Source organism: Neolamprologus multifasciatus, chromosome 15, assembly GCF_963576455.1.
Source record: "Neolamprologus multifasciatus chromosome 15, fNeoMul1.2, whole genome shotgun sequence".
Taxonomy (NCBI): domain Eukaryota; kingdom Metazoa; phylum Chordata; class Actinopteri; order Cichliformes; family Cichlidae; genus Neolamprologus; species Neolamprologus multifasciatus.
Window position 1 is genome coordinate 13,451,251 of NC_140453.1, and position 24,480 is coordinate 13,475,730.

The window sequence follows — 24,480 nt, forward strand, 5'->3', positions numbered from 1 at the left end:
ATCAAGGACACTGCACTTCACAGCGAGAATGTGTCCCTAAATATGTTGGCCACGTTCATAGTAGACCGGAGAAATAAAGAGCATTGTACTGTTAGCTTTGTCTACTCATGTCAGTGTTTTACCAACGGTGCAGATGTTTGCTTACTTACCTGTCTGGCCGAGTTTGTGTGTGTGCGTGTATACAAGACGTGGGTCAGCCAGTATCTGCCAATGACTGTGAATGGTTTAACCTGCTTAGAGTAAAATGATGGATGGTGTTTGACAGTGTAGTTACACTGGGAGAGTGTGAAAAATTAAGTTTGCTTTTATGGCTGCCCGAAGTTTCCAGACACGTTCAAGTTCATGAAAAATGGCTTGAAGTGCTCACCTGTGAGAGTTAGATCTGCTGTATGGAGTAATGTTGCATTAATGCTACTCTTCTCTTCTTTGGAGGCTGGTTTGGAGTAGCATGTGGTGTGTTTTTACAGCTCTTTCTTCGTCTACCCCCCACCCCCCCATCCCCACCTCACCCTGCCTCACCCCCATTAAACTCAATTTGTTCTGAGACTTGAAGATCACTTTGAGCCCAGAAGCATGTGCTGCATGAGCAAAGCGATGCAGGGAAATGTATTTTAGAAAGTTTAGTAGTAACATTGTAAAAAAAAAAAAAAAAAGAAAAGAAAAGAATAACTGCTTGAAGATGGGCCAAAGAAAGGCACCATCACAAATGCTTTGGTGGTAAAACAGTTAATCAAAAATGTAGTTTGAGCGTGTGGTGTGTGCTCTGTAAGGTTTTGCTCACATTTTGTGAAGTTACAGTACTTCTTATGATCTAACTCTTATATGTTTTAACTTTTATTTTGTTTTCTTATATTTTCTTTTCTGTTTCGGGCCTGGTTGAGTCCTTATTAGATGTCAGCAGACTTTCAGAAAGCCCAAACTCTCCTCAGAAATCTACTGAGACCTCCAATAAAGGTTAAAATATGCAGCAGGATTACAGGGAACAGATTTAATGAAGACCCAGCATCTCAGTGAAGAGAATTTAAGATGAAGTTTGTTTTATCTAAACATGTGTTTTAACTCAAGACACATGTGATAGGTTTCAATATACAGTAAACATGTGTTGCGGATTGTGTTGCCTTGGTAGTTTTATCGCTGTTGTAGTTCAGGTTTTAGAAATTAGCAGACATGCTTAATGATGTCTTGAGATTTTACAGCCCAGGGTTTTCAAATGAAGCATTAAATGACTATCTACAGATGTGTTTTAGGTTTTCTTAGACTGGAGAACATCTGCTGCTACGTAAATGTGTGCTTGTAATTTAAGATAACGCCTGAACTTTGGGGCTAATTTTTTTATGGTATTTCTGGATGAACTGTAAAATTTGTTGGAAATATTTAACAAGTAACAAAAAATATAATAATGTTGGAGTTATAGTGCATTTTATAATTTTTTTAAAATTAGGTCATCCTGTGTGGGGAATGTTTATACAATCATATTGCATTAGTACGTATTAAAAAGCAAACATTTTTTCTGGCCTTGCATTGAAGTCTATAACTTTACAGTTTAGCATGATGTTCTCAACCTGACATCAGGACACTATTTATGCCACAGATCTGCTCAGAGGATTGATTGAAAACTCTTTTCAAATAGCATGGACAGCTGTCCTAGTTCTGGCATGAGAGAATTACTGTGATAATTATCTGAAACAATCTGCAGGACACAGAGCTCAAGTAGAAATGCGATGCCTCAAACAGCCGGGGTCAGTCCACTTATCACTTGTCCTGTGTGGAGGGTGGCTCTGCTGTAGACAATATTGACCTTTAATTGTTGTTTTCAGGGTCAAAGGTTATCTCTTATCAGCTGCTGTCACACAGAGTATAAGGATATGCTGAAGGAAATAAACTTAACAGAATATGTCTCAAGGAATTCAGGTGTCGTTATTCTCCAGACGTCCAACTTTTTTTCTGTCTACTGTTTACAGAGCAGTATAATAAATACGTCTGAATCACAGGGTAGTTCAGGTTTTTGCTTTTTATTTTTGTAGTTTGTGTCGTCATCATTTTTGTCTATTAACATAATACTGATCAATTTTATCAGAATGAATGCATCAACAACACAAAGCTGGGCTGAGTATAGAGTGTTAATAAATCCACATGGTAGCCATTGTTGCTTGTGTCCAGATCTGTGGCAGCATTTCTGTTTCACTAGCTTTCAGTATTATTTCAAGAAAAGAAAGTATAGTTTTTACAGCCTCTCCTGCCCACTCCTAAAATAGGCATAATTACACCAGCAATTTAAAAACACCACTGCCTAGTTTTACATGGAGTTACAATACTGGTTACAGTTGGTTCCTCCTTGGGAAGAAAAAGGTGCATTTCTGTTGTTTCTGTTTAATTACTGAGCCTCAGTGGTGTTTTTGACTGTACCAAACGAGCCAGGCAGGTGAAATCCAGTCTTTCGCCTAACCTAGGGTAACCGGTTTCTTGTTTCAGGTAAGTGATGACCATCTAAAGGTGAGAGTGGTGTTGATACCTTCATCCAGTGCTCTGTGAGATGTAGTATTAACTTACACCTTTGGGTGAGTCCTAAGGTTACCATTTCAAATTCATTTTCTTTATACCATATACCATTTATTTAACTTCTGGTGCCTCTTCAAGAATAGATTTTAATCTCAATCACACTTTCATATGAATAAATAAAGGATAATGGGGTTGATTTTAGATGCAACACTGGACAGCAATATTATTGCTTGTAGGCTTAAAATATATTTTCACTATTTGGGACGTACCCCAAAGTCTTTCTTAAATAGCCTACAGGCTCTGAGGCTCAGCCTAGCCCAGTACAGTAGAACCATGCTGAGCTGTTATTTAAAAATCTGCCACAGAACTCCAGCACTCTGATCTTGAGCCAGAACCCGCTGATCTACGCTCCAAACACCACCATGGCCTCACTCTTCCTTTTCCTTCCAGCTGAGGATGAAGGGATGATGGAAGGAGAGATGGTGAGAGAAAAAGAGGGAGGGAGGCATTCTGGCCTTCTTTGGCAAGCTTTTTTTCTCCTCTTTTCCCAGCAGCCCATCTGTTTCCTGTCTGCAACATGACACCAGTGCCCGATTAGGTTCTGCTACTCTTGAGGTGTGTGTGTGTGCGCGCGCGTGTGCTATTGGAGGGATTATGATTGGCTGCCATACACCTAGTCATATATGTTGGTACAAACTGGCCCATGTGGTTGCATGTGATCCAAGTGTGATATAATAGCATCACTAAAAATGTGTGGGAACCTCTGACTTCTGTCACTGAATCGTATTGAGCATGCTCAGTGGCTGATATATTGTGGTAATGCATTATTCTACTCTTTTCACACTTGTTTTCATTAAAAAGTGAGGATGTTCTTCAGATAAAAATATCAGTACACTGAGCACTCTGTGCAGAAAAGAAATGCACATTTTGAGCTGTCATTCGGGTATATGCTGTGGCTAAAATGGCTGTTTTCTCAATCTGGTTTGGATCTTGGCTCTTATAACAGTAACAGAGCTGTGTGGATTAGCCGAGATAATCCCCACTCTGTTCTTCTTCACTCTCTATGGCAGCAAAACTGGGAAAGTGAAAATGTATCAAATGGACATCTTGTACATCAGCTCAAAGTACCCTTCCCTTTTTGTTGCATGTCTTTCCCTTTTTCACTGGTTTTTCTCTGTCTAACCCTGTCCGATGGGGATTTTTCACCCTCAGGCCCGCACTGAAAAGCTGGACGCTCCGCTCTCCTACTGTGTTTGTTTTTATTTGACGCACATAAAGACGTCCGTCAGCTAAGGCCAAGCCAGACCTCCAAGTTGTGTTTGGCAAGGCCACAGTGGATGCACTGGATTCAGGGCTCCGTAGGTCTAGTTATAGCCTTCTCCAAACCAGACAGATTGTGGGATGCTCCTTTATATAATCCAAGATTTTGGTAGCTGGGCTAATAGAGGGAAACACTCATCAGGTCTCTGTTGTCATAGTCCTTGACACATTAAAATAGAGTGAATCCACCGCTTTACCAAATTGAAGAATCAATTTGGTAAAGCGGTGGAGACAGAAAAGCTCTAGGATGTGTTATGGATAAATGAATGAAATAATGTTATATTATGTAGATACAACAGTAAAAAAAAAATACATTTAGAGAAACATAAAAATGCATTAAAAAATGACAGAGCCTCTTTAAAAATCTTATAGACAGCCACATGTTCTGTGTTTTGATCACATGATTTCTGCTCTGGCAGTGTTAATATGACAGTTGCCCTATAAAGGTCAGGGCTGGTGAGCTCGTGGGTGGTCTACCACCTAAGAATCCTTTTAAATCTAGACTTTGGCTCCTCATACTGCTGGTAGCTAACGCTACAAGAACATTTAACAAACGTCTACATTAAAATGTCTAAGTCATAAAATGTTACTCAAAAATTGTCAAAAATGTTACAAAAATTTTACTTAAAAATTAAGAAAAAGAAAAAAAACATTATTACTCACTTTAATGAATTCAGATAAACTCATTAGCATATGCTTACTTACATTTAAGCGATAGTTGAACTCCTTCTCACATCTGCTGGTTAAATATGCTTACAGAGCGGTGAGAATGTTAGTGTGCTATAAAGACAGGAAACCAGTCAAAATAACTCTTTTGACTCACCTACCTACAAAGCTAACTCATTAGCATAATGTATGAGAAATGATCAGTTTCTTTTCTCTTCTTGCTTTTCTGTCTCTGCTGTTCTTAAAGGTCAACAGCTCAATGTGCTCAAAGGATGTTCTTCATTGTGTGTGTATGAGTTAGTGTTAGGTTTTGACCTATGTGTCAGGATATGTTTGTGTCTCACTTGTGTTAAATAAGCATCACACCCCCTGCAGAATCCCTGTTTTGTTGATACACGTCTTACTGGTCACAGTGCATTTTCTAACTCTATAAGCCACAGCTGTTGCACTTCTTTTTAGTGGTTCTACAACGTTTTGTTACAGGAAAGATTCATAACACAGTGTGAATTAAAATGCACAGATCTTCTCATCTCTGACAAGGAGCTGAAATATTGTTTTCAGTCCTAGTATTTCGTACTGTAAGTTAGGTCAACTGCTTTTTGCTAGTAACTTTAAAGTCATAACAAAGCTCGTTTTAAAATAAAGACAAAATTGATGTTTCATAACTAATATATTTCCATCCAAATACTGACACAACTTTTTTTAGTAAAAACCTCAGACCCTATTGGGGAGATGACTGATAAAATAATAATTGTAATAACTTCCCTTTCTTCTCTTTTTTATTAAAGCAGTGAACATCAGTGCCAGAATTTATTGAAACTTAGCTCACCTCCTGCGCTTACTGTTCTGGACTTTCTACATTAGCTTACAAGCACTGATGTTTGTGATTTAAAATATAAATATATCCTCCAGCCACCAGTGTGTTAGGAGTCTTGCCAACTATTGGCTCTACTGTATCTATTAAAAATACTAATTTGTCTTTTGGATAACTTACAATGTACCCCATTTTGAAGAAACCAAACCTAGATCCTGCTGTCTGTAATATCTATATTTTAAATCACTTTTTAATCTAAGTTCTGTTAAGGATATACTGTATACTATAGAGACACAGTTTCTACCACAGCTCTCTGTCAGAGCAGTTAAACTACTTCTGAGAGTGTTAAATGACCTGCAGTGCCCTTGGGCGCAGGTGATTTCTCTGTTTCAGTATTAAACATCAAGCACTAATTAAGAGGCCACATGGATTTCTGCCTGTATTGGACTCCAATGTCAAATTTGGGACCCCTGTAGTTCATTTTATATCTGTTACATTTAAGACAGATACATTGAAGAGAGTTTTAACATTAGATATCACTTATTCACCATGGTGTCCAGCTTTATTTTTCCTTCAGACCATATGTGGTTAATAAGTTAATTATTTATATGACTAATGAGCTGCCTGAAGGCTATCAGTGAAATAAAAATACAGCTCAGTGCAAAAGAGTTTCTAGACGCTGGCCCAGACAATGTACGTCTCTTAATCAGGAATAGTAAAGACACCCTCTGTACTATTCCTTTATTTAATTTAATCATTATTTAATCTACTAACTGTTAGATTAAATAACCTTAATCTAAAGGGTATTTTCAATCAGTTCCTGCCTTTCAATGCCCATGTAAAAACAGCTCTTTTAACCTAATTTTATTACGTCTTAGAAATATTAGTGAATTCAGATCCATATTCTCTATAGTGGAGCTGGAGATTTGTTTATGCATTCATTTCATCTTGTATTGACTTCCACAGCGGGGTGGCTGTAGCTCAGGTGGCAGAGCGGATCAGCCACTAACCGGAAGGTCGGTGGTTCAATCCCAGGTTGCTCCAGTCTGCATGCCAAATATCCTTGGGCAAGATACTAACCCCATGTTGCTCTCCGATCCATCCATCGGAGTGTGAATGTGTATGAATGTTCGATACTGCACACTTAAGCTTAGAAGTGCTTGTGTGAATGGGTGTGATTGGGTGAATGAATTGGCTGTATAAAGCGCTTGAGTGCTCGGACAGAGTAGAAAAGCGCTATATAAGAACCAGTCCATTTACCATTTACAACTCACTGTCAAAAGCCTGTCATAAGACATATGCGTATACTCTGGCAGTGTCTTTAAATGTACAAATTCTATTCAATGTAGATTCTGTGCTTTAATTCTTGTACTACTCTGAACTCTGTTTCATTTCTTGTGCTGTTTTTGCCCTGTAGAGTTTTTCTGTGTTGTTTTACATTTGTAGTCTTTTATCTTCTGTCCTCTTCAATTCTCTTTGTCATTTTGGTATTCTCATAAATGCTTTTCTGTAAAGCACTTTGTGACTTCTGTGTGAAATGCTATATAAATAAATGATGCTTGCTAGCTTGACTGTACACTACAGTACAGGGGGGTACTTTGCTTGAATGTACTCAGTAATTTGCCAACTACAAAGGTCAGTGTACATTGCCTCCTAGGGCAGATAGAACCTTCAGGACCTCCTTCCTCTGTTACTCTGTGTAAACTATTCAGATCCATATTTGTGCTGTAGAATTTGATTGGTGTCTCAACAGAGTTTTATGTGCATTTACCCTCCTCCACAGGCCTGAATGCACATTTGAATTGTGTGTGCATTTGTCTTTATAAAGAGTATGTCTAAGAGAGAGAGAGAGAGACAAGGATTAAGCTCCCTTTCATCATCTAAGCACATGCTGGCTACATGCTGGATCTCTAATGTCCGCCAGGCACTTCAACCACGGCAGCAGGTGTTTATTTTAAAGACTGCTGTAAAAGTGTCTCTGGCTGCCTCTGTGTCTGTCACTCCTCTCTCTCTGATGGCCTCTTGTTCTCTGTCTGTCTGCTCTCTCTTACCCCTGAGGCCATGTATATGCATCTGCTTTTAAAGACCATGATCTAGGTTGACACAGGCAAAACGAGTCAGGAGACACACACACAAATACAGGCAGCAACACAAATAGATAACCAACTGTACTCAAAAAGCATCTGCAATGGGGATGGAATGCCAAAGCTTTGAGGCCTCATAGGACACGTTTGTATCAACTGAATTTGAGATTGTATATATAAGAAACCCAACTGGAGTAATGCATGTGCTGCCCTGTGAAAATGCCAAGAAAACAAAAAACAAGCAGATAAATGAAATGTTTTTAGCAGTTCTGCTCATCTTTTCCTATCTCGTCTGTCCTCCCTCCTCTTGATCACAAGCAGCTGTTGAGGGCAGTCTGCGATAGAAGTTGCCTCCTAAAATCTATTTTTGGAACTGATTCTAATAATAGTCCATATTAAAATACTGTCAAAACTCCCCTTAGGTGGGAGAAATTTGGCAAGTGTTTGGGTGGGGTATAGAGCCTCTACTTTTTGGTATTAACCAAAATTTGCTAATGTATCTATTTAAAAAGGTGTCCGTAGCCAGTTCTAGACAGTATTTTATGATAGCAACATTTCTAATTCTGTGTCAACCAAAGTGTAATGTTTGAGAACTGCTTTCAAAAAAATTTCAAACAATACCCAGCTCACACCCTGCGTTCTGGTAGTAGACTAAACGAACCGTGTGTAGTGTCATCCATTTGTGTGTGCAGTGTGTATTTGTCATGATAAGACCGATGACGGCTGACCCAGACCTCACTGTTATTATCACTGTGCAGGCCTGACCGCTAATATAGCCCAGCGCTCTGTCAGCACATGGAGAAAAAAATACGTATTTAAATACACAAGAGCAAGTCAACTCCCACACTTCAATTTAAGCACGATGGTGCTTAAGTTATCATTAGGTTTTTGACTCTGGAATACAGAAGGCTATTACTTAGTATGAAAGCTGTCGGTTATGATTCACTCTCACTTTGGGTTTGTGTAATTACCTGACAATGACAGGGCACAGGAGCACATATGATAGACAAGTGCTATATGAGGCAGGTGGTAGTGTTTAACCAGAATGATAAAGAGGGAAGAATCAAATCACAGAGCATGTAATGAAACGCAGATGCTGAAACTTTTGTGTTATGCTGTTATGAGTGTGTATTCTATTGTTTAGAACAATGGGCTGTAATGTAATTTAGTCCATTCTAGTGTTTACTGAAAAGACTGTGTGTTATACAAAGGTCTTAAATGCTGCATTGGACTGTGAGGTTATACTGTCACAGGGTCCTAACTGTCTTTTCTCACAATTGCTATGTTAACTTGCTAAATTGTATAGTTCTTCTACTCTGAAGCTGAGGCTTTGCACTGATTTTATACTCAAGAAAAGCATTAATCTATTACTCTGTTGAGAAAAAGTGTGACCGCAGTTTGGATTAACAGCAGCACACAATTGGATCATACCTTTAAAGCATTAATGACAGAACCATACTATCTTTGTACCCACTGCTCTCTGTTTGCTCCTTAGTTTAATGGAGTTCAATGAGACTCATTCAGTGCCGACTTCAGTCAATCTTTGAGAATTCGTCTTTGGTGTGAAGCAGTGTCTTTCTAACTTTTACTGTACGACATTTGCATCTCATCCACTTTTATTATTCCTGATTTTTAAATTGCTTAATTTCAAATTAACCTCTTATGCATTGTGTCATATATACACTGACCAGACACTTCACTAGGTACATCTTGCTAGAACCAGGTTTGAACACCTTTTGCCTTCAGAACTGACTTCATACTTTATGGCATAGATTCAACAAGATGATAGAAGCATTGCTCATCGATATTTGATAGAATCACAGAGTTGTTGCAGATTTGGACTGAAATCTGGTGACTGTGGAAGCCGTTTGAGTACAGTGAAGTCATTGTCATGTACAAGAAACCAGTTTGTTGATTTGAGCTTTGTGACATGGTGCATTATGTTTTTTTATGGAAGCATCCAACAGAAGATGGGTACACTCTAGTGTTCAAACAATGCTCAACTGTTATTAAGGGGCGTGCCAAGAAAATATCATCCACATCATTGAACCACCAAAACTGGCTGAATCTGTTGATAGAGCACAGGACTGATTCATGCTTTCATGTCATTTACACCAACTACATGACCCTACGATTCAAATGTCAGTGCAGAAATCAGACTCATCTCTTCTTGGTCCAATTTTGGACTGGAAAAATGAATTGTAGCTGTAGTTTCCTGGTCTTAGCTGACAAGAGTGGCCCATGGTATAGTGTAGCTCTGTAGCTCATCTGCTTTAAGGTTTCACATGTTGTGTGTTCAGCAATGCTGTGATGAGTGGTTTGAGTTACTGTTGCTTTCCTATCAGATAGAAGCAGTTTGGCCATTCTCCTCTGACCTGGGGCGTCAACAAAGCATTTTTGCACAGAGGATACCTGCTCACTGGATATTTTCTCTTTTCTGGACCATTCCCTTTAAACCCTAGAGATGGTTGTATGAGAAAATCCTAGTATATCAGATGAGCCCGTCTGGCACCAACAACAATGGCACATTCAAAGTCTCATAAAACATGTTGCTACGACACTCTAATGCTCAGCTAGAACTTCAGCAGGTTCCTTGACCTTGTCTACATGCCAAAATTCACTGATTGCCTATTTGTTTTGAGGCGCAGGTGTACCTAATAAAGTGGCTTGTGAGTATCAGTTATAGTGTTACATTTTTATTATATTAGGTCATCCAAAAGCTCAGGCTTAAGGTTGCTCTAAATGCTCTGTTTCAGACAGCTCCACACACCTGCTCCCCGGTCCTTTTGTTTGCAAAGGGGAGCCAATCAGAAGAAAGCTGACTTATATGGAGGGTACCCTTAAATAGAGAGGAGCTCATCGTCATTGTCCACTCATTTGTTGTTGATCCTATTATATCACTGACAAAAACGTTGGCTTAGTACTGATGGCATATATTCTGTTAAGGCAGGCTTACAGATCATTCCTCCATGAACAGATGGCAAGGAGGGAGCTGAAGTGGAAAATTAAAGTAATTTAATTGAGCATTTCACATCAGTATGAATGATATCTTTTTGTCACTTTAGAGCTCAGTCTGTCAGTGCTAATTTAAAGCTTAACGAAGTCTTTTGTTCAGGCGTGCAAGAGACTAAGTGAGAATGAAAGAATGTGGACTGCCAACATGCTTAGTAACTGCCAACCTTTAATAAAGTTGACTAAACAGTACACAAAGACTTACACTGATTCATTTGTATATGACAAAAAATGATAGAAAATGATCATAATTTTTCGTAGTAGCATCACAGTTTATCTTTCATTGAAGTAGCCGGTTCCCAGTAGACTTCATGTTGCCAAGTGTTGATTTTATTAACTGCCTTGCACAGCCAGTTGTTGCTTGCAGCTAAAGATAGCACCATTGTTTAGATCATCCTTGACATATGTTGGAACATGCTTGTTGAAAGCTGTTGCCTTTATTTCTGTCACGTGTGGATTCTAGACGGCACAACTATTTCACAACTATTTTTTCCCTCTCTGCTTTGTTTCATTAACTCACGCCCTCTGTCCTGTATGCAAAAGGACTATGTCATTTGCTGGTCTCATCAGCCCTCTGCACACTAAAAACTCAGTATCCCATTACCTCACAACACTGACATGAAGGAGTGCGTTTAGGCGGGTGGCTTGATTTGATGATTCAGCGCTGGTCTCATCCTTGTTTGCCCAGTGGAACATCAGATAATGCTGAGCTTTTGCTGATCTCTAGTGTGGCCCGACTCTCCCACATCCAGCCAATAAAGATTTGGGAGTAGCAGAGTGTTAGGTATGTAAAGAAAGTGGGTGGAAGAGATGGTCATTTAAGTACACTTCCAGCATTAAAAGTGTGTTCTGGATAGGTGTTATAAATGGAGAAATATGTCATGTTAACATAGCAGGAGACACAAGTTGGGCTGTCTTTGGTTCATATGTAGGCTGAGTGGATCTGTTCAGTGCCTACTTTTTTATGCTTGCTTAAAACTCGGAGTGAGGTCATGGGTGAAGATATAAACTCTAGCATGTGTCTGTGTGGGGTCTGAGGGGATAGCTCCACAGCTGAGTGATTTTCTCACTGATTGTTATGACCCCCGCGCTGTCAACAGAGCATCTATTTCTATCTCCGAATCTGTGTGGATGATGCCAACTGTGTGTGTGGACTGTTTAAATAGCCCACACGGCTGGGATTTGGAAGTTTAACCAATGGTTGTGGTGAAGTGAAAGTGTTCATGTTGAGGTCCCATACACACATGCACACATGCGTCTGTGTGTATGTGTGTTTGCATACATTAGCATTTGTGGGTATCTCACAGCAGAGGGTTGTGTGTTATCCATTAGAGTAAATGGGGAAAAATTCGACGCAGGGTTTGGGGTTTTGAGCTGTTCCACTCTCTCCATTCTGGAATGCATTCCCAACCCACATTATCCTGACTCTGGATGCTTTTAGACTGCATCACCTTCATAATGGGTCTTACACAGACTGCATACCTGCATTATTGCATATTAGAAAAGCTTCATCAGGACATGGCCTTCGTTTATTTCGAGCTTTAACAATCCACACTGACAAGATAACTTGACGCAACTTTTTGCATTATTCATTTAAGCATCTGAGCCAAAACATAAAGCAGAAAAGGTTTCTCCACCCCTCCGAGATGTGAGGCTTGATTCTCAAATTTTCTCAAAGTTTTTTCAAATTCTTAATCTCGTTTTATTTTTTTCTAGGAGAAGGGGAAATACATGCAGTAATTTATTGAAACATCTGAAAGCATACATGAGGCAAAATTCTAACGAGCTTCCCAAGGGACAATAAAAGCTCTTCTCTGGATGTCGCCTGCCCTTTGTCGCATTCTCTATAAAGATGATCCCATACTGCTTACTCAATGTCAGGGTCTGGGAACTCAGGAGGGAAATCCATGATTGATAGTGTTCGACTGTGTGTTTTCCTATGCACGTATGCTTTTACAACAATATGTTTGAGAATGTTTGTCATGCTCAGAAATTGAGTCATTGCCATTTAGATGCTTTCCAAATGATGCTGCATGTTGGATCAAAATCTGACAGCACTTTTCAATGAGTTTTGGCGAGATCCCCAAAAGCATTGGCTGAAATTCAGCCCCAAACCATGACACAGCCTCCAGTGTGTATCTCTTGAGTTAGGTGCCTTTTATGCTTGAATGATTCATAGGTCATGTTAGGTGGCCTTACAAACAAATAAAATACCCAAGTCACATAGAAGGACTAGATTGAAAATGAGTGAAAAAGCAGCCAATGTCCAAAGAAAAACTTTGAAAGACATTTAGAAAGACTCAAGAATTATTGATCAAGACTACTTAAAAAAAAGTACAAGTATGGGTCCTTGTAAGCAAAATAATGACTTTTGAGCACAAAGTAAAGTTTAACATCTGTAGGTTCTGTATTTTACAGGTGTGGGAGGCACAAAGTGGTTGTTTTGTGAAAACGAACCTTTTAGCACGTCTTTGAGCTCATGTAGCATAAAAATGTAAATTTACAGCTATCCTGATCTAGAAAGTAAATGTAAGACTTACAGCATGCATCATAAAACAGTCAAGTTGTGTAAATTTGATACCATTTATATTTAATGAACTAAAACCACTGGCATTCTCCTTTATGGATACCACAGTCTCATTGTGCAGTATTTTTGTACACACATGCATGTACACTGCTACTGAACCTAATGGAGTAATATAGGAAATTTGCATTCCTCAAACTCACATAAAAATGGAAGCAGAACCAGGAAAGGTCTTCGGTGTAGACCACCAGTCCCTTGGTAGAGTTCACATTACTGGTGCAAAAGCTGGTCTACTTTGTATACATAAGACGAGAATGAGTGTGTTAATCATGCTCACCGACACACGCGCTCTCAATCATGCAAGCACGGGGATATTTAGAAAAAAAACATAAATTTTCACAGTGTGAGGTCAAAGTAGTGCAAACATGGCTGTAAGACCCCAGCTTTGTATTACACTTATGCACTTATGTTGTTTTATACCATTCTTATCTGAAAAATGCTAAATCATGCTGCATATTGAATACTGGCAGCCTCCCACACTGCTATTAAATGTGCTCTCTCTCTCTCTCTCTCATTCACACACACACGCACACACACAGTGATACCCAAGCTCAATAAGCTGCTGTCAGCTGGATGGTGTTAGAGTGTTACGCTGTGGGTTGGAGAGAAAGAGCAAAGGGAGGGAGAGGTTGAATGCAATCTCAACACCTTCAGCTTCTGCCCTATTCACCTTGCATTTTATTTTGCAGGAATGCCATTAGCTAAGTGAAAAATGACTGTGTGTGTGTGTACGTGTACGGGTTGGTGGATGGCTTCATGAGTATGTGCATGCAGATGTCTGTCTGCATGCCTGCCTGTGTGGGAAGCAGAGACTTGAAAGGACATAATAGAACATTAAAAGCATTTTGTGAATCTGAGTGTCCATAAACATTGAGTTTTTTGAGGCACTGCCTTTATTTGTGTATCAAGTGAAAGTGGAGCCTTAACCAGCACTTTAATGTCATAGATTAAGTTGGCACTGGCTGTGTGCTGATGAAAACCAGACGTTTTTGCTCAGACTTCCTACACACATGCACACGTGTGCGTGCACATTGTGTCAGTGGACTGGTTCTTTTGAAGAGTCCATTTAAGAAAAATGTATTACCCAATCTGTTATGTGTTTTGCCATCTAACTGTGTTTATTATCCATTATACAACAGATTAAAGAGTCAAGCTATTTTTGAAATGATAAATATCTCATTTGAAACAAACTCTGGAAGTTTCTCACACGGGAAACGACTCCCATCTCTATGCAGTGTCTCCATGTCTATTTTACAGTTTCTTGCGCTCATTTTTGGGGTCAAATTTTAAACGGTTGAAGCTAACCAACCATCAAGGATGCCCTTAAACATACCTCAAACATCTAGTCTTCAGCAGTCTCCCGTCTAAACCCATAAAGGCAAAAGTATGTGCAAATTATTGGCCGAGGTCTTTGAGATTTACTATGGTTTAATATTTCATTATATCCCCTCTGGCTTATAGGGCTTTGTCCCAACTGTGTTCTGCAATGGTCAGCATATGGCTCACAAACACAGACACATACAGACATGCACACACTCTCTGGCCTGCAGAGCCCAGTGAAAACAAAGCTGGGCTCTGCCAGTGTAAACACAGCCCATTGTTAAGGGCACTCTTTCCCACCTCGTATCTTCGCTCCCTGTGGCGATCCAGGGCTCTGAGAGGTACAGTTCTGGGACAGATCCCATGTAGCAGAGTTATATTAAGAAGTTCGAGGACTCATTTGCTCCACATTTATGTGACCATGTCATTATAACGAAGGCTGGAGAGTGTGATTTATGTGCTGGGTTTCGCTCCCTTGCACTCCTCTGTCTCTCTTTTACTGATTTAGTTTAAATGCTTGGCTCCTTAAGCGTGGTTTGTGGTCGCTTATTTTGAGGGGTTTTAGCTTTTTGACACTTATTTTTAGAAAGGCAGCAGTCAATATACTATACTATACTGTACCATTTTTTGTTAGCAAATAAAGGTTACAGAAAAACTTGGCAGACTATTGTTTTGGATGATTGATGGACTGTGTGTGCATGTGCATTGGCCAGGTAATGCATCCGATTACATAGTCTTTTGTTAGTGAGGAAAATGCATGTTTCACAGTGTGTATAAGCCACATTGTGCCCTCTTCAGCTATGACTCTGGTCCACATGTGCAGCCAATTAGGACCAATGAGAAGCCTAAAATAAGGGCGTGGCATGGCACCACGGCAACATGGCAGTGGGGGAGTTGTAAGCCCTGTGATTAGTGTGTCAGACTGATGAGAAGGAACAAGGGTTTCCTGCCAGGCCAAATCTCACTTCTTAATTTTGCTATTTTTTTTATATCCTCTTAGTTTGACCCAACCAAACCAGGTTAGTTTGGGCTTCTAAGTCTCATTTTTAAAATTCTTTTCTGTTGACAGATCACACACACGAGATAACACAATTATATAAAGTTTTTTACAGATATGAAAATCTTATTTTCACTTTTCTACTCAAGCATTCAAAGTGCTTTAAAGAACATTTTTCATTCATCCTTCACACACAAATTCATACAAGTGCTTTCTATCTAACATTCACACATCAGGAGCAGCACTGGTTTCAGTATTTTGCCCAAGAATATGTAAAAATACAAATATACATGTATGTTTATACAACTGGCGAGAAACTACATTGCTAATGGTCTTCTTTAAACTGAAACAAAGATCAGAAATCATTTACTGGTTGTTACTTGATGTTGAGGAGGTTAAAGTCAGACCTGTTAGATCCAAGTCCTCCAGGAACAAGAGCTGTTGAAACGACTTTAAGTGCAGTCTTTAAACTGCTGTAAGAAAAACATCATTTTCATGTCTATTGCTCTCTGTTTAATTGTCAGAAGTTAAAATGGTATTGATTGTACAGGGTGGGCCATTTATATGGATACACTGTAATAACATGGGAATGGTTGGTGATATTAAAGTCCTGTTTGTGGCACATTAGTATATGTGAGGGGGCAAACTCCTCAAGATGGGTGGTGACCATGGTGGTCATTTAGAAGTCGGCCATCTTGGATACAACATTTGTTTTTTAAATAGGAAGAGGGCCATGTGACACATCAAACTTCCCATGTTATTACGGTGTATCCATATAAATGGCCCACCCTGTATATTCTCTTATAATATTTTAGCCTGCACAGTTTTGCAGTCTTTCAGATATTTGAGCCTTCAATGTTTTTAGTGCCTGCAGAAATACAAATTGAGTTAATCACTTAACCTCCTGCACAAAGAAATACTTCAGTCTTCTCCACATTCCCGTGTTGTCTCATTCTTCTTTGATGCACGGCACAAAAATCTACCAAGTCAGCCTTAAGAAAATGGTTTGCATATTAATTTTGGTCTTAAACACCATAAATGCATCCTGCAAAGTAGAGGCAACATACTGGTTTACTTAAGCAGCCATATATGCTCCATCTTTATTTATTGCTTCTTCAAAGAGCTTTGTCTGCTTAATTGTCCTGTTGTGGAAGAACAGGTTTAGTAGGAAGATCATGTAACTGTGGCCACCAGCATCTCTTATCAGCCAGTACTGTCCAATATCCGATAAAGGCAAAATGTCACACAGTATAATTACACAAATTGTATCATGCACTCTTTTCATCATTGCCTACAACTGGAAAAATGTGCACAAGCCAAAAGCAGCATCCAGTGCAACGGGGGAGTGTGGCCTGCTCTGCTCCTTCCTGTGCTTTGATTGGCTCTTGGATCACTGCCAAAATACGTCTCTGGTAATTTGATCAGCGTGTTTATCGTCATCCTTTAAACAAATGCTGAATTTTTACCCCAATTTTCATGTCATAATTTTACTATTAGTACTGATGATCTCCCGTGGGGAAAAGCAGCAGATTTGTCTTTGTGGCCATTGTTCACAAACAGCAGAATGACCAACAGCTGGACAGACAGTCATCTGTTCAGCTGTGAACTGTCAGCCAGTCTGACAGAACGGACAAACACGGTGACCGGAGCACGGCTCGGCCTCCGAAACCACATGTGAGCCGGCAGGAATGTATAGTCTAGTAGGTTTGTGTCTGGGTGAAACTTCCTTGACTAACAGGACACTGTTAGGTTGGGGGGTTGTGATGGCGGGGGCAGCGTAACTTTTGGGAACTTGCATGCATGGTCCGGAAGAGTGTGTGAATCATGGCCACAGCGCTGTCTGACACTGTCAGTGACAGCATACTCTTGAGTATGTTTACCTTTGTTTGACTCCTAATGAAATGAATCAGCAGTTGATGTGAGTCTTAATCCTTATCAACAACAGCAACAGAAACGACAGACTGCACAGCTGTGTGCACTAGAGCAGCGGTCCCCAACCCCCGGGCCTCGGACTGGTACCGGTCCGTGAGTCGTTTGGTACCGGGCCACGAGAGTTGAGGCTCAGGTGTGAAATGTATGGTTTTCAGGGTTTTTATCGGTTTTCAGCGTTATTTTGTTATTGCTTTTATTGTTAACTCTGTTTTCCTGGGTCTTTTCACGTGTGTTATGAATAAATCTTCTTTTTTTCGGTATCGGTACTAGTTTTATTTTGTTGTATTTATCCGCGACACCTTAAAGGCTGGTCCGTGAAAATATTGTCGGGCATAAACCGGTCCGTGGCGCAACAAAGGTTGGGGACCGCTGCACTAGAGGGTAGAGAAGAAGATAGTTCTGATTAAAAACTGGTTGCTTTGAAAATATAATCAAGTATATTGCTTTACAAATACTGCATTTTCCTTTACCTCCTTTACCTACAAATACTCTAATACTGCATTGTCTAATTATGCTCTGTTCTGTCTTTCTTTTCCCTAAACACCCCTTCCTTGCTTTACTTCCTTCTCTTTGTAGTCCCAAAGAAGTTGCTCCACGAGCAGGGCCCCAGACCACCAGCCTACCACCCAGCACCCAGCGCCCATGACCCTAACATAGTAGGAGACAGCCCTCCTGAAGGGAGCTCAGTCAAAAGCCCTGACACTGTTCCAGGTGAGACAAATGACAACTATAGTGTATAAGCTCATACACTCTCACCCCCCCCCCCCCCCCCCCCATGAAATGTAGTTAACGCTAAACAGGTTTGAGGCCTCTTGAGCATCAGACCTTGATCTAATTCAGGTCTTAAGTCAGAGCGTGGTTGTGTGCGTTTTCAAAGTAACACAAGTTCAACTGTTTCCATATGGATCCTTTCTGATTGATGGTACTCACAACATACTCCTTCCCAACAACCAATGATTGCACTGCATGTACAACAACCTAAGTCAGGCTTTCAAATTCCCAGAGAATGAATGACCAAGAACGGAATGAGAGAATGAAAAAGAATAGACGCCAGCAAGAAAGAAACTTAAACAAGCTTTATTCATGAGTAATGGTGGCCTGCATCCAGCACACTAATTACTCTGCTAGGCTACTGGCACTGTGCTGATTAGGAGGATAGAAGAATGAATGAGCAATTAAGAGAGGTAGAGGACAGAAGACGTGTGCTGTAGCGCTGACGGTTCCTGACGCATGAATGTCTCCTCCTTATTGCCACGAATGTACGCATTGCTCACAAACTAACTCTGGAATAACCTTTTTTGTGAGATTGTGTGATAGCAGATAAAACATGGCAAAGAAGAAGTTTTCAAAAGAAATATTCAACCAAATAAAGATGTGATTCAGTGTAAATTCAGGTGCCTTGTTCTTCTTACTTTAGCATTTCTCTTTAGTTAATGTTAGACTGCACAAAATGATGGGTATGTTGACATAGATTGAATCTTTTTGCTTGATCACCAAAGGTAGCCATGCAGACAGCAAAGGCTCCAGGAAGTCACTGCCCTCTGCCAAAAAATAGTCCAGGAAGTGGCATACCATAAAAACACTACTTACTGTATTTACTATATAACACAAGTGAGTACATGCATAATTGAAGAGGCATATTTGAACTTTTGGACTAATGCACCACTAATAAACTACTTGGATCCATTTGTTTCCCATCATAAGCCAATAAGCATATTTATATTAATCATACATGGATTAATATCAATTTTCTAATCCAATTTTGATTTCTCAGATTTTAAAAGCTTTGTGTGTTGTACTACTGCCTTGATAAATTATGCCTTTTCTATCACTGTTATCATATATTCCTCACTCTGCACACTTATGTGCTTGTTACTATAATTCAGCAAAACTATGTGACGCTTAAGACCATGATATTATAGCTTTTAGAGGAATACCATTATATAAACATTTTGAATGCAGTCTTGTTTATTTCCTATCCTTGCAAAATTGGTTTTATGTGTACAAGTTAAAATAGAGCTTTGTAAACATCATATGGCACAAACACAAACACTGAACTTTTTATTGTCTCCATCTTTGGTTCCAGCTGCTTCTTGATGTGGCGTTGCTGCTGTGCAGTTCACACAGATTACTTGACTTTTCTTTTTCCATTTATTTCATTGAAGTCAAGCTCTTTCTTTGACTGTTAAGTTAGTTTCCCTGTGCATTGCACGACATGATCTTAGGTTGAATTCACTGGGATGTCGTGTTAACACACACCTGAACACGCTGGACCAATGAACTGACAACACTTTTGTTTTTATAGAGGTGCACAATGAAGTGCATTTGATTAGCAATATCTGGCTGATATGTATGCTCTTATTGCCTAAGGAAGTAAGAAGGTGGTCTTTAGTTTCCCACAGGAATGCTAGTCCTCTGAACACAAATGTATTGTTTCATAGAGACAACAGTATAACAACAACGTATTTTATATTTTCATTGATAATGTGACAAAAGTTGTCTGTTTTCTGTGAGTTGAGACAGATTGCGGTTGAACGATAGCTCATGTGTGCAACATAGCCGTAGGTCCAGGTGGAAGCATTTACCTCATCAGCGAGCACTTCCAGTATAAACTGCATTTATCAGATAAAGAGAGCCCGACGCACCTTAGAGACTCTACAATTAGAGGTCATTCCTGCGTGTGACAAATCACCAGAGTATGCTTACCGTCATTGACAAAAGAAATAAAGCATGTAAAAATGACTATGCAACCACACAGAGAGAGAGAGCTCAGGTCACTAAACTAAATGCTTCTGTTTATTTTGACTGTCTGAGGTTTGGTTGCTTTTTTTCAGTGGTGCTAAACTTGCAGTAGTTCCACGCTACCCCATAAACAACTATGTCAGGTAAACTAAAGGCAGCTGTAACATGAGTATGAATCCCCATAATTAATTCATGGTGCTCCTGTTTTCTCTCTCTTTCACACACTCTCTTTGCAGTGAGTGCACAACAAAACCCAGCTGGTAAACACTGAAAGAAGTGAAAAAAAAGAAAAATCTAGAGCAGGAAGTAGTCGTTCCCATCTATAAATAGAAACATTTTTTCTAAGATTTTGGGAAGCTTTTGAAATGTCTCCAGAGTACAAACTTTTCCATGTGGTTCTCTGTTTCTTAATAACCTGAGTCAGAATGAATTACAGAAAAGGATGTCGTGTTATCTTCTGAATCACAAAGCTCCCTGTGAATGTGTACGTGTGTGTGTGTATGTGTGTCTTACGCATGACGCATCTTTTTAGAAAATTTATGCGATAAAATCTCCCCCAAACCACCGTGAGACTGTAGGCGACTGAGACTGATGTCATTACAATGAATCAGCAACAGCAGATTTTGGATTTACCGTAAAAGCAGCACCATCATAATGTAACTGTACATGTAGCTGCTGTAAACTAGTCATTGTGTACTCATGTCCTGTTAATTTACATTTTTTTCCAGAAAGGAAAAAACCCAGGGAGACGAACGCCGACGAGGAAAAGTCTTTTGAAAACGGAAAAGGAGGAGAAGAAAGAGAAGAAAGTCCATTGCGTCCCCCGGACATGAATCCCATCATCAACTCAACATCAAGTGGCAACATGGCCCTCATTAGTAACGCATTGGCAGCCTACACTTACATATCAGGTCGGGTAACATTGTTCTGAAATCTACTGTAACATCACACGTGTAGCGTAATCTCTGGCAGTTAGACTTTTAGAGATCTTAACTGCATCTGCTTAGGGAGTAGCCCCACAGTGTAAAGGTTAATGCATTCACCTTGCAGCCTGGATAAATGGGAGGGGTGCACCAGGAAGGGCATCCGGCGTAAAATCTGTTCCGAATCGAAATATGCAGATCCAACCGCTGTGGCGGCCCCTCGGGAAATAAAGGGGCGGACGAAAGAAACTTGATCTTTTTGGGAAAGAGATACAGTTCCACCGCAGGGATTCTCGTTGCTCTGTTAGCAAACAATAAGGCTGGATCTCTGTGTTCAAGAGCATTATCAGCTCCTGGTTGCTTCTTGGCCCATGAGATTAGTGACCACGGGATTGCACTTCATGGATTGATATGTGTAAAATCCCCGTTTCCCATTTCTTGTCACCAATAGGTCGGTAAATGTGGGCGAGAGGATGTAAGCAGAGATAATGTCTCTATACATCACACAGTGTGGGCCACCAGCTCTAAGCAGCTGCTAAAACAGTCACTGAAATAGTTTGCCTGTTTCCTGATATAAACAGTTTATACATAGTGAAATGTGCAGCACAGAAGGTCAGATAAATACACAAGGCATGCAGTGAACATGAGCTCAGGTGGTTACTTAGATCACTTAGCTTTTAGCTTTCTTTAAAGGTTTCCTCAGAACGCAAAAAAGGTTGCATGTTAGGATTTCAAGAAAAATTCTCAACGTCTTAATGGTAAAAGAGAAATGAAATTGATTATATTAATGAACAATAATATAAACAGAAGTGTCTGCAGTTGAGCTGGATGCATTCAGAATGCAAATGCAAAGTACCTGCATGCAAAATGCAAGGAAGACATGAAGGATTCAAAGCTGAAAATGGCATTCATTCACTGAAAAGGGAGAGCTGTTCTCGTCTCGTTCTAATGGAGCTAGAGTCACTTTGGTTTTTTCAGTGGTGAAACACAGATCCCATGAGAGCTGTGACATCTGTTGAAGATGAAAACCAGGAGTAGCAGAATCTGTAAGACATCTTAACTAAACCAAGCCACGTGAACACTTGCTGTGCAGACAATGTTCATTACACTGAGTGAAATGCATCCAACTAAACAGGTCAGGAAAAACTAAGAAACCCAGTGAGAAAGACTCAGCTTAGTGTTCGACACATTTTCCTCATAAAGTCAACTAACAATTTCCAATTTCTCTTCTACAACAGATCACCCAGAGAGGGCTGCACTATTCTTTGTCTGTGGTGTGTGTTTGGGCCTCTTCCTCACCCTCTTCGCCCTGGTAGTACAGATCTCCTGTCGCACCGACTGCCAGCCCCGCCAGCGGCCTCCCGCCAAGAAACGACCGCGTCCTCCCGACTCATCCTCCGATTCCAGCGACTCGGACTCAGACTGGGACACCACCTCAGATCTGTCGGCGCGGAGACACCGGCGCTTTGAGCGTACGCTCAACATGAACGTGTTCACGTCAGCGGAGGAGCTGGAAAGAGCACAGAGGCTTGAGGAAAGGGAGCGAATCATCCGGGAGATCTGGATGAACGGACAGCCGGACATCCCAGGGACACGGAGCCTCAATCGGTATTACTGAGGACTGCAGAGGGACGATTGATAGGCGGCTTACTTGACTCAAACAAAAATTTAGAACACACTTGGGTTGGAGTGGAAAGGGACAAGGCCTTGATGAAGCTTTATAAGCATGAATGCAAAAGCAGCTGGACTCTTACTGATGAGAAAAGTGGAAGGTACTGCAGACTTTTAAAGAAAGTCCTCCTTCTCTGCTGATTTGCATATTCCTCTGGGTATCATAAGCTATTCCCCTTTTGAGTAAAACAATAAGCTCCCTTTCTGTATGGTAAGCTTACCTCTTGGCTGGAGGAAGCAAGAGGTGAAAGGCTGCACTGCCTTGCCCATGACCTCCGCAGGCCTTTTTGAAGTGGGGATTTATGGGTTAGCTGCCTTAGACATACATAGGCCTGCAGAGACTACATGATGACTGAAGGACCAAGGCCTCAGACAGGTCTGTTTATACAGAACCCTAGGCAGCTGGAAGAGACTGTGACACTTACAGCTTTATGCTCTGTACCCTCCAGTATTCAAGTGTGAACTTTAGCAGAGGGGTAGCATAAAGCAAGTGCACTTGACAATGTAAGATAATCTTTCCACAGTGAATAACCATGCTGCCTTTTGAGCTTTATAAAACCAAAAGATATTTTTGTGGGAATTCATCTCAGCCCTTCTGAAATATATTTTAAAATATTTAATAGTTTATTAATGTTGCGTATTTTTGTTGTCAAGTATGGTTTATTATGAGATATTTTTATACTTGGCGAAGGTTGTCTGGTCTAGCACCTCAGGGATGCAATCCTAGTGTTTCTGTGTTTGGTTGATGTTTGGTTTTTTTTGGCTATTAAGAAGGGGATCGGCCCATTTAAACCGCTGTGCCAGCATTTAAAGAGCAGAACTAGAAAAATCATATAAAGAGCCTCAAAGAGGTTTTAGTGATTTTTAAACCTTATTTTTGATACAGTATATTTAACTCACAGTGCAGTGCCTTTTCCAACTGTTACATCTCTTTGTCAGAAATGAAGCTGATGAGTCTCTCTGTAACTGGTCAAATTATTTATTGATTGGAAATCGTAAATTCATCTCGTTGTATGCATATTCCCTTTGCTGAGGTGGACCATGTGTAAAAGCTTAATGTGTCTGTTAAACATTGCACTTCTCCCCAGATGTAAATGTGCATTACCAGTAAATGCCAATTTCTATCAGTGACTTTGCTACAAAATATTTTTATGGTCTTGTCTCATGACAGATGTGTGAATTTCAGGTCTTGCGCCATCCGTGTATTCATTTCAAAGATGCTAAACAGATGCCCGTGGAAACCAGCGCTGCAGAAAGTGGCGAATTATGTCGCCGCTTTAATCTTATAACCAGTTGTCAGTCCAGTTCTGCTCGTGCTTCCCTGACTTCAAGCGTAGAGTTAGTTTTCATAAATCAGTTTGGTATTTTTGTGAGCATAATTAAAGAGTAAACAGGACATATTAAGATCATTTTCACAACACTCCCTCCACCGTACATACACCCTGCACTTCTCCTGTTTTTTTTTGTTTGTTTGTTTGTTTTCTAACAAGGATATTTGTTGTGTTTAATTTTGAATGGGATTAAAATGTGCCAATAACTGGTGATGTGAGAGACCAAAATATGACTCCTGTGCTTGGAATAAACTGTGTTAAAAAAATAACATGTCTTTTTTCTTCTTCTGCACTTTCTTCTGAAATAAACTGTGTACACTGACCTATATTTTTGAATTTAAGACTATATTGTGAGTGTCAGGAGAAAGAAGACGCTTTAGCCCAATTCCAGTACTGAGAATACAGGGAGTTCATACATAATACGGATTTACACAAGGAGGTCATAGACAGCATGAAGGAGAACTTGTGAGCCAGCGGCTCACTGGATCTGTAAGATTTGTTATTGAGCGCCACCTTGTGATGAAGATAGATCTCTACAGTGTGTTTTAATGCAGCACATAAGGAGTGAAGTTATGACTGCAAATC

General features: G+C 40.1%; 1 protein-coding gene across 1 annotated transcript in view; it reads left to right on the forward strand.

Annotated features, from left to right (window-relative positions):
* eva1aa (eva-1 homolog A, regulator of programmed cell death a) overlaps positions 1-24,125 on the forward strand; it is a 77,619-nt gene extending 53,494 nt beyond the window's left edge. Inside the window, exons 6-8 of the mRNA XM_085132560.1 lie at positions 17,805-17,939; positions 20,699-20,881; positions 22,132-24,125. Coding sequence (XP_084988686.1) covers positions 17,805-17,939; positions 20,699-20,881; positions 22,132-22,511 — 698 coding nt within the window. The 3' untranslated portion in view covers positions 22,512-24,125. The remainder of the gene's footprint in view (positions 1-17,804; positions 17,940-20,698; positions 20,882-22,131) is intronic.
* The last annotated feature ends 355 nt before the right edge of the window (positions 24,126-24,480 follow it).